This window comes from Brachyistius frenatus, unplaced genomic scaffold (assembly GCF_029030835.1).
Source record: "Brachyistius frenatus isolate BFR_SWC_R1_liver_20210118 unplaced genomic scaffold, ASM2903083v1 Contig_191, whole genome shotgun sequence".
NCBI lineage: Eukaryota > Metazoa > Chordata > Actinopteri > Embiotocidae > Brachyistius > Brachyistius frenatus.
The window spans coordinates 191,961-202,500 of NW_027210790.1; the positions used below are offsets into that span (position 1 = coordinate 191,961).

General features: G+C 45.4%; 1 protein-coding gene across 1 annotated transcript in view; it reads left to right on the forward strand.

Moving 5' to 3' along the window:
* LOC138632649 (collagen alpha-6(VI) chain-like) overlaps positions 1-10,540 on the forward strand; it is a 31,349-nt gene that overhangs the window by 15,975 nt on the left and 4,834 nt on the right. The window contains exons 13-35 of the mRNA XM_069718377.1: positions 663-755; positions 912-965; positions 1,222-1,293; positions 2,704-2,730; positions 2,832-2,876; positions 3,416-3,469; positions 3,702-3,764; positions 4,073-4,138; positions 5,430-5,483; positions 6,170-6,205; positions 6,290-6,352; positions 6,432-6,494; positions 6,903-6,965; positions 7,044-7,106; positions 7,195-7,245; positions 7,990-8,025; positions 8,110-8,172; positions 8,252-8,314; positions 8,442-8,474; positions 8,564-8,600; positions 9,228-9,239; positions 9,558-10,051; positions 10,466-10,540. The exon at positions 10,466-10,540 is cut by the window's right edge and continues 22 nt beyond it. Coding sequence (XP_069574478.1) covers positions 663-755; positions 912-965; positions 1,222-1,293; positions 2,704-2,730; positions 2,832-2,876; positions 3,416-3,469; positions 3,702-3,764; positions 4,073-4,138; positions 5,430-5,483; positions 6,170-6,205; positions 6,290-6,352; positions 6,432-6,494; positions 6,903-6,965; positions 7,044-7,106; positions 7,195-7,245; positions 7,990-8,025; positions 8,110-8,172; positions 8,252-8,314; positions 8,442-8,474; positions 8,564-8,600; positions 9,228-9,239; positions 9,558-10,051; positions 10,466-10,540 — 1,680 coding nt within the window. The remainder of the gene's footprint in view (positions 1-662; positions 756-911; positions 966-1,221; positions 1,294-2,703; positions 2,731-2,831; positions 2,877-3,415; positions 3,470-3,701; positions 3,765-4,072; positions 4,139-5,429; positions 5,484-6,169; positions 6,206-6,289; positions 6,353-6,431; positions 6,495-6,902; positions 6,966-7,043; positions 7,107-7,194; positions 7,246-7,989; positions 8,026-8,109; positions 8,173-8,251; positions 8,315-8,441; positions 8,475-8,563; positions 8,601-9,227; positions 9,240-9,557; positions 10,052-10,465) is intronic.

Consider the following 10,540-nt stretch of genomic DNA (forward strand, 5'->3'; position numbering starts at 1 on the left):
AAGAAGGTTATTATGGTGGAGATAGGAGGAGAGTTGGTCAAAGATAGCTCACTCCAGAGTTTTAGAAAGAAAGGAAAGAAGAGAGACGGTCTGTAGTTGTTTACTTCAGACGGGTTGAGGGGGGGTTTCTTCAGGAGAGGGTTCACTCTTCTTCAGAGAGTTCGGAAAGCAGCCATGTTGCTGTTGACTGCAAGGAAACGACCTTAATGACGCTGTTTCCACCCGGAAATAACCATCACAAGTGGCCTGTAAATGTTCAAGTGTGAATGAAGGTGGTCCGAACCACCGACTGTTTATAAAAGAGTTCGTAGCTTCAGGTCTGTAAAATGGTTCTGATCCAGAAGTGTCTTCAGCTGCAATACCAGCGAGTGCCACTAGAGGTCGGCTCCAAAAAGCCTCCGGCTCCATAGACTCCCATTCAACTTCTCTCATCAAATCCAAAGTGAATAAAATGTGTCCATCAGTTATCTCGGTGTTGTTAGCTAAAGTCACTCCTTCTTCTTAGTTTTCTGGAGGTCCATCTGAAAATAATCCCTCATTCATTAGAAAAGAAGATTCAAAAAGACCTGTTCATGTAAATGCTAGAGGACCCAGTGGAAAACCTTGCGGTTCCCCATATTTACACCGATGATCACACGTTGACCTTTGTGTTCTCTCTGCAGACCAACGTGGCCGACCAGAAGTGCTGCAACGTCCTGTGCAAATGTTCAGGAGCCAAAGGCCACCGCGGTGATCCAGGAACACCGGGGATCAAGGTGACTGGAAGACGCATCGTCTTTAAATATATACAGGAAGTCGGGAATGCTTGAGGACACATAAGAGGTCCGATCGGTGGAGCTTCTCCTCCTCAAGGACGCAGGTGGTTGAGATGCAGCTTTGTACAAAAATAATGTTTTGTGTCTTATAAACAGGGTCTGCCGGGCCGGCCGGGTCAGCCGGGCTTCCCAGGAGACGAGGGACCGATGGTAAGTGGCTCTTCATCAGTTTATCCTCACATGTTTACAACAGCTGAGGTCAAGAGGGAACAAAACAGCTGGGAGAACATCTGCAGCTGGAAACTAGATGACTGGTGGAAGAGGACTGACTCTTTTCAAACCAGTAATAATACTTTCCAGCAAATCTCTTTGCTGTTTGTTATCCTTGAGATATAACAGACAGACAGACAGACAGTATTGTGTTTGAGATTGTCTGCTGTGTCACGGCTCTCTGTGGTTGTTGCAGGGCGATCGAGGGCTTCCAGGACAAACGGGACCTCAAGGCTTCCAGGGTTGTCCTGGAACCAGAGGACTGAAGGTAAGAACACCTGCAGAGATGTTCACACACACAACCACTGATGCAGACACAGCTGGTGTTCAACCACAGACTGGATATAAAACTACAGACTGGATATAAAACTACAGACTGGATATAAAACCACAGACTGGATATAAAACTACAGACTGGATATAAAACTACAGGCTGGATATAAAACTACAGACTGGATATAAAACCACAGACTGGATATAAAACTACAGGCTGGATATAAAACTACAGACTGGATATAAAACCACAGACTGGATATAAAACTACAGACTGGATATAAAACCACAGACTGGATATAAAACTACAGGCTGGATATAAAACCACAGACTGGATATAAAACTACAGGCTGGATATAAAACTACAGACTGGATATAAAACTACAGACTGGATATATGGATATAAAACCACAGACTGGATATAAAACTACAGGCTGGATATAAAACTACAGACTGGATATAAAACCACAGACTGGATATAAAACTACAGACTGGATATAAAACCACAGACTGGATATAAAACTACAGACTGGATATAAAACCACAGACTGGATATAAAACTACAGGCTGGATATAAAACTACAGACTGGATATAAAACTACAGACTGGATATAAAACCACAGACTGGATATAAAACTACAGACTGGATATAAAACCACAGACTGGATATAAAACTACAGGCTGGATATAAAACTACAGACTGGATATAAAACCACAGACTGGATATAAAACTACAGACTGGATATAAAACCACAGACTGGATATAAAACTACAGACTGGATATAAAACCACAGACTGGATATAAAACTACAGGCTGGATATAAAACTACAGACTGGATATAAAACCACAGACTGGATATAAAACTACAGGCTGGATATAAAACTACAGACTGGATATAAAACCACAGACTGGATATAAAACTACAGACTGGATATAAAACTACAGACTGGATATAAAACCACAGACTGGATATAAAACTACAGACTGGATATAGAACTACAGACTGGATATAAAACACAGACTACAGACTGTTTCTAAAAGAGTTCGTAGCTTCAGGTCTGTAAAATGGTTCTGATCCAGAAGTGTCTCCAGCTGCAATACCAGCGAGTGCCACTAGAGGTCGGCTCCAAAAAGCCTCCGGCTCCATAGACTCCCATTCAACTTCTCTCATCAAATCCAAAGTGAATCAAATGTGTCCATCAGACTGAATGAAAACTGTAAATTTAATTATCAGCTTTTGTTTATTGGTATGAAAATCAAGTTGTAACTGCATCAGGCAAAAATATGTGACATTTCCTTCATTTTATACAAATACCTGTTGGTTTCCTGTGAAGCCAGCATGAAAGCACATGTAACGTAATCAGGAGTGTGTGTGTGGGATGTTGACCCTGTTTGTGTGTGCAGGGCCACCGAGGCGCCTCTGGAAACAGGGTGAGTGGAACCAAACAGCTGTTTACCCAACATGTTTGGACTAATAAATGTTGAGTCAGCAGCGCTGAGACGAGGCAGCTGATTGTGTTTCATCGCTGCAGGGTGACGACGGAGGAGAGGGGATTGATGGAGTCGACGGACAGCAGGTAACCACGGCAACCTCTGGACAGATGGTCACTTTAAATCAAGACAGACCGCTTCTACAAGGGCAATGATTCATCTTGAGCTGTATTATAATTTTTTTTTTTTTTTAAATAGAAAATTGAATAGAATAAATAGAACACATTAGAATAGAATAGAATAAAATAGAACACATTAGAATAGAATAAAATAGAACACATTAGAATAGAATAGAATAAAATAGAACACATTAGAATAGAATAGAATAAAATAGAATACGTTAGAATAGAATACATTCAAATAGAACAGAACAGAATAGAATACATTACAATAAAATAGCATACATTACAATGGAATATAATAGATTAGAATAGAATAAAATAAAATAAAATAAAATAGAATAGCTTCCAATTAAAGCACCAATGTAGAAGCAGCAGATGAACCACATCAAGAACATATTGAGATATAAAGATGAGATATGAGAATACTGTGGTGGTAAAAACAGAAGACATACGTGTGGAATAAATCTCAGACCGCTAACATGATGTTCTTTTTGTGTTTCCAGGGAGACACGGGAAGAGACGGACTTAAAGGAGACAGAGGACACACAGGAGACACAGTAAAATAACACATTTAATTTAGTTTTTTCTGTGATCTGCTACATGATAATTACAGTCAGATCATTTCATAAACTAAAGTAAGACAATAAAAGTCCTTCATTCATGTTTAAATGTTTAAATGTGGACATTTGAAGCTTTATTTCATCCTGTTGTTTGTTTCATCACCGTGAAACTCGGAGGTGTTGACCTCTGACCTCCTAGTTGATTGACAGGCTGATGTGTTGTCCTCAGGGTCTCACAGGGATCAAAGGGGACGTGGGGCCTAAAGGAGAGCGAGGACTGAGTGGAGATCCGGTGAGTGCCGACGTGTCGTTTTAATCTTTGAGCCTCTCCAACCCAGAAGAACTCGACGGGAACCGTTGAAGCTGAGAGTCGTCACTCTGACATCATAAACACACTTTAATGGGTCTTTAAATCTGAAGTATCCACAGCTGTTATCCCATCAACAAACCCGCCGACTCGGCGCAGGCGCTTCCTGTTTATGTCTCCTGGAGAGAGGCCGCTCACAAACAAACGCTGCGTCAAACGTTGTCGTATTAACGGCGCCCTCTTGTGGTAAAAGCAGTGAGGAGTTGATGCTCACTTCCTGTTGTGTCTGACAGGGCGAACCAGGAACCATTAACACCAAACGAGGACCCAAAGGAGACCCAGGAAACCCAGGACGGCCGGTAAGACATAAACAGACGAGCTCGTGGCAGGTTTAATCGGTCCGAGTCCCTCGTGGACATTAAAAGCCTCCCGACTGAGTCGTCACGGAAACGTTGAGCGGTGAACAGCCAATCAGCGAGCAGTAGGCCGATCTGTGGAGAACTGGTGTTGATCTTCCTGTGGAGGTGTCAATCACTCCCTCCACAATTTGTCAACATTGTTTTGATCAAAAGTTTTTGATTTTGGGGCGAATTTGTAATTTGTGGAGTTTTAAATGAGAGTTTTGCAGTGAAAATTGCAGGAATTTGTAAAAATTGCTAATTCGGGGGAAAAAAACTTATTTTTTAAAGCATTACCTGATAAAAGAATAAATATGTGACTTCCTGTTATAATAATCCTGCTGAAATATTTAACTTGTAATGTCTTTTTCTTTCTGTGTTGAACTCTAAAAGTGACAAATCTTTCCAGAACAGACCATCTGTGACTCATAGAAACAAAGAACACATCTGCTTTCAAAATAAGAGCTTTAGACTGTAATATAGAAACAAAGAACACATCTGCTTTCAAAATAAGAGCTTTAGATTGTAATATAGAAACAAAGAATACATCTACCTTCAAAATAAGAGCTTTAGACTGTAATATGGAAACAAAGATTACATCTGCCTTCAAAATAAGAGCTTTAGACTGTAATATACAAACAAAGAATACATCTGCTTTCAAAATAAGAGCTTTACATGCTTTTTAAATCACATTCATTCAACACTAAAACTAAGTTCAGTCTCTTCCAGCTGGAAGTGGAGAAAACTCATTGAACATGGTCCTCATTCATCATAAGACTAGATTACCCACAAACCCCGTCACCTTCTGTTGTCGCGGTTACCTAGCAGTTTAGTTTGATGGTGAGAGGAGAGGGGGTGGAGCTTTGATGTTTGAGAATGAACACTTAGTTTTTGGTAATAAAGTCAGTTTTATTTTGAAAGGAGACTTTACGATGTCATACTTTCATCAGAGCTTCTGATCACGACAGTTTTTTGCAGCAATTTTGCAAAGTTCCTGCAAAATTTTGTGTAGAGTGCTTGAATTTGTGTTAATTATTGTGATTGCCTGGAGGACTGATGATAATATAATAATAATGATTATCATTTTGAGTTTATATGTGTTTTTCTACATCATAAAGAGGTTCCCTTCACAGTCCCGGTTGGACTCTTCCAGCAGTATTACAGGACAGCATCAGGGGCTTCTGGGTAATGTAGTCTTCAGTCGGGTCAGACAATCCTGCAAGACTGAGTCACTTCCTGTTTGAATCCACAGGGGGAACCTGGACAGAAGGGGAAGCCGAATGTAGCCGGAGACATCGGGAACCCGGTGAGACCTCTGACCTTCACATGACACACGCATGTAGATAAATCTAATAACAATAATAATAATAGCATGAACAGTTTTGACGGGTTCGTCTGTGTAGTCTGGCCTTCAGTAGAATTTTATTTATTTTATGTAGATACCTGTTTACTCAGTTTTGATATTTTATGTAACTTGACAGTGAATTGTATTGATTAATTTAACTATTTATTCATAACTTTTAGTTTTCATTTGTATGAAGCATTTTTACAAATTAATTCGGATTGATTGACGACTCAAAAATGACGCTTTCAAAAAAACTACATTTAAAGATATGACACATACTAGGACGAAATAAAAAAAAACAACATCAATGGTAACCATGGCGACCGTAAAACCTGTCCTCTAAGAGGGACACACAGGAGGGTCGTCGGGTTTAAGAAAAGTTGGTCGTTTGGGTCGAGTGTGACGCGGACACAGGTCTAGGAAGAAAAGGACCCGGTCAGAGGTTCTGGGTTCTTCTACGACCCGCATCATGTGACACTGCAGGCAGTTCTGGGCTGCAGCGAGCCTCAGATCGATGGCAGGTTCTGGTATCGGTGTCAGTGAAGCAGCTGTTGTTGCAGTCTTATGTTTCCTGGATGCCGACGAATCGGAGCAGAGCTGTCTGTTGCTACGGTGAATAAAACGTGTCTGTGTCCTCCGCCCTGCAGGGTCCGGATGGGAGGCGAGGTCTGAGCGGCGTGAAGGTGGGAGAACCGACAGACACTCGGTGCTACTGAAGGTTTGTGGTTCCGTCACCAAACGTTCTGCTCTTCGTCCTCTTTCTGCAGGGAGCTCCAGGTGAGGGCGGAGCCGATGGACTCCGGGGCCTTCCAGGTGCTTCAGGTCCACAGGTGAGACTCCACGTTCAGTCCTTCTCTTTGTCCTCACTCTGCAGACACCAGTAGAAAACCTCTTCCTGTCTGTCTGCAGGGAAGCAGAGGAATCTCCGGGGAGAAAGGCATCAAAGGAACGCCGGGCTTCACTGGACCTCAGGTTTTTGTCTGCTGAAAAGGCTTTCATTTTGGAAGAGAAACAGGAAGTGTTGAAAAACCTGATGGGACCTGATGGAACCTGATGGGACCTGATGGGACCTGATGGAACCTGATGGGACCTGATGGAACCTGATGGGACCTGATGGGACCTGATGGAACCTGATGGGACCTGATGGAACCTGATGGGATCTGATGGAACCTGATGGGACCTGATGGGACCTGATGGGACCTGATGGGATCTGATGGGACCTGATGGGATCTGATGGGACCTGATGGAACCTGATGGGACCTGATGCGATGATGATTAAACTGTTTGTTTCTGAATGTGTCATAATGTTTGAACCAGCCAATCAGAATCCAGAAACGGACCTTCAGGTTCGTCCTGGTCTAACTGTCGGTGTTCCTGCAGGGTGGACCTGGAATAGGTGGGGAACGAGGAGCAGTGGGACGTCCTGGATTCAACGGACAGAAGGTCTGTTGTTGGACGTGATGGTGGAGGAAGTAGAACCAGATGTTCTGAAAGTTTGAACTGTTGTTGTTGTCGTTGAAGGGCCAACTGGGAGACCCGGGAGTCAAAGGAGCTCCAGGTTCTCGGGGACCCCAAGGGATGACGGTAGGACCTGAACATGCCCTGCCTTCAATATGAACTGCGTCCTTCCAGTCCAGTCGGAGACCCTGATTGTCTGCGGTTTTGTTTCTAGGGTCAGGACGGCAGAGACGGTTCTGGACTTGTTGGACGCAAAGGTGGAAAGGTAGAGCCGACCTTAAGATAACTGTCTGCAGGAAAAGATGTGAGTGGACAAAGAGTGAGTTAACTGCTTGATGAAGACGAGCAGCCGAAGAGGAGGAAGAGTCCCGTCGAAGCTCAAAACGTAGAAAGCCACGAGGAAGGTCGCAGCTTCCTCATCGGTCCTCAGATCTGTAACAACATTCATGTTCTTCACACAGTCTGTTTCTAAAAGAGTTCGTAACTTCCACGTCTATAAAATGGTTCTGATCCAGAAGTGTCTTCAGCTGCAATACCAGCGAGTGCCACTAGAGGTCGGCTCCAAAAAGCCTCCGGCTCCATAGACTCCCATTCAACTTCTCTCATCAAATCCAAAGTGAATAAAATGTGTCCATCAGTTATCTCGGTGTTGTTAGCTAAAGTCACTCCTTCTTCTTAGTTTTCTGGAGGTCCATCTGAAAATAATCCCTCATTCATTAGAAAAGAAGATTCAAGAAGACCTGTTTTTGGGGGCGTGTCTGTTTGATTGACAGGCCTGTGGTGCAGTCAGGTTACAGCTATCGGTGGGCGGGACGTAGTATCGTCAGGTTTCCGATCAGGTCGGTCAGATCCACCACTGGCTCCTCCCCCAGCTCATCCAAATATGGTCACTTCCTGCTCCAAACCGCTCCAAACTATCAAAGATGGAGTAAAAACTTGTGGTGATGTTTCCTGGTTTTCTAATAAAGTTTAGAGGTTCTAACGGTTGCTGCTTCCTGTCTCCGTTCAGGGAGATCCGGGGTTTCCTGGTCACCCTGGTCTGCCGGTGAGTCCTTCCATTTTCCAAGAACTGAAATCTTAATGTGTGTTTACAGTCCCGACTGCTCACGGCTCGTTGTGTTGTGTTCAGGGCGAGGACGGCCTGTCGGGAGCGAAGGGACGTCCGGGACGCAAAGGGAACCGCGGTCGAGGGGTGAGAGAGAGTCTCCTTCTTCTTCTCTGTTCAACTGTTTCTGCTTCGGCGGTGACTAACATGTGAACGATGTGTGCAGGGAAAATCAGGCAAGCCGGGAGGTGAAGGCGGGAAGGGAGGTACGGGACGTCCAGGACCGAAGGTGAGCGGCGCTGAGAGTTTCATCGACATCATCGTGGAGAAGAAGACGAACTTCGTTAGTCAGGAAATGTTCGTTAGCATCACGGTTTGACTGTCTAACCTGAAATCTGTCCTTCGTCCTCCTTCAGGGTCTCAAAGGTGCTCGGGGGGTTTCCACGCCTGTAAGTCCACTCACTCTGAGTTCACCTGCCGACGTGACTGACGGGAACGATGAAATATATTCACGCTAACTTCTGTTGTGTCGTCGCAGGTGTGCGAGCTGATCACCGTCGTCAGAGACAACTGTGGTACGTACGAGGTGTCACTCAACAACTCTGATGTTAGAATAATGAATCTATTTATCACATCTGATAACATCGTGAACATTTCAACACCACCATCTATCTTCGGTCATACTTCAAAGTGTCACTACTGCCCCCTTGTGGTCGTCCACTGCATCACTCTGCCTCCACACCAGCAGTATGTTTTCAGGTGAACGAGATATGTCCGGAACACCTCGAGGCAACTTCTTCGAACTTGGCAGAAACATTCACTCGGTACCAATGATGAACTGATAACATTTTGTTGGTCAAAGGTTAGAGGTCAAGGTTAAAGGTCAGGCTCACTGTCCCATCACATTGGCCCCAGCCCGTGAACACTATATTTGTAGTATATACAATGAGATCACGTCCGCTTCCTGCTATGAAGTCGATATCTCAGGAACGCATTCAGGAAACATACATTTACATGACCTACGACTTAAGTGGTTTGTAGGAAGACAACCACAAGTCGCTGATTCAAGTTTTATTTCTAAAATGCTAAACTTTTCCATCTCCTTCTGAAATGTCCAACGTAACCTGTGAAACATGAGCCAACAGACGGGTGTGGTTGTGACACCTCCAGCTGAACCCTGCTGTTCCTCCTCTCCTCCACAGATTGCTGCCAGGGTACGTACACCTTTGTTTTATCGGCCTGAATGAACACGGCGAGGTGAGTACGCTGCAAAACCTCTGCTGCCAGCAGAGGGCGCCAAACAAGTGGAAGAAAATGATGTCAACACCTCTAAACCTCCTCGGTTCCAGTGACAGTGAAGCAGGAGGAGGCTGACACCTCTCGGGTCTCTCTCCGTCACTCTTTATTTCCTGCCCGATGAAGAATGAACGCTGCAGGAAGACTTTGTGTTTGCGTTGGTCTGAACACTTTTCCCGCTGCGGGTTTCATTTGTCCAGTAGTTTCACCTGTGCTGTCCGTCTGGCCTCCTGCAGGTCAGATCCTGTGCCCCGTCCTCCCCACCGAGCTCGTCTTCGGCCTGGACATGTCGGAGGACGTGACCTCGGACGCCTTCGAGACACAGCGCTCCGCCCTCCTCTCCCTGCTGGACGACCTCCGCGTCGCCGAGAGCAACTGTCCGACCGGCGCCCGCGTCGCCGTGGTGGCGTACAGCGCCTACACCAAGTACCTGATCCGCTTCCAGGACTACCGCCGCAAGAACCAGCTGATCGAGGCCGTGAAGAACATAGCCCTGGAGAGGACGTCCAACCGGCGCCACCTGGGGGCCGCCATGCGCTTCGTGGGTCAGTACATATTCAAACGCGTCCGATCAGGGCTGCGGATCAGGAAGGTGGCGGTCTTCTTCTCCAACGGGCCTTCGCAGGACGTCGACGACATCGTGACCGCCATGATGGAGTACCGGGGCCTCGACATCGTCCCGGCGGTCGTGTCTCTGAGGAACGCTCCCGCTGTCAGCCGGGCGATGGAGGTAGGTTCAGTTTGAACTTGGTGAAAAGCAGGAAGTATTCAGGAAGAACGGAGGGTTTGATCTGATTGGTTGAAGTTCCTCTGATAGACAGATGGTTCATCCAATCACCTGCCAGGTGTGTTTTGACTGTTTCTGCCCTTTTTCAGTTTCCCTTGAACGAACCATCTGGTTTGAGGGTCGTGACGGGACGACGACTCTTTGAGCTCGGTCAACTTAATCTGCACTTTTCAGTCATCATTAAATTCTGCTTTAACAAACTGCTGCCGGGTCTGAAAACGGATCTTGTGGTCAGAGTCGGTATCTTGTACAGAACTGATATAAGTGCTGGCTGTTTCAGGGAACTGTCAGCTGTTGTAAGACTTCCTGTTCTCTTGTGAATAAAGTGAGTAACGGCAGCTGCTGTCTCCCGTTCAGGTGGACGACTCGGGCCGCTCCGTCTTCACGGTTCTGGGGAGGCAGCCGGACTGGGCCAAGGACCTCCGGAGGATC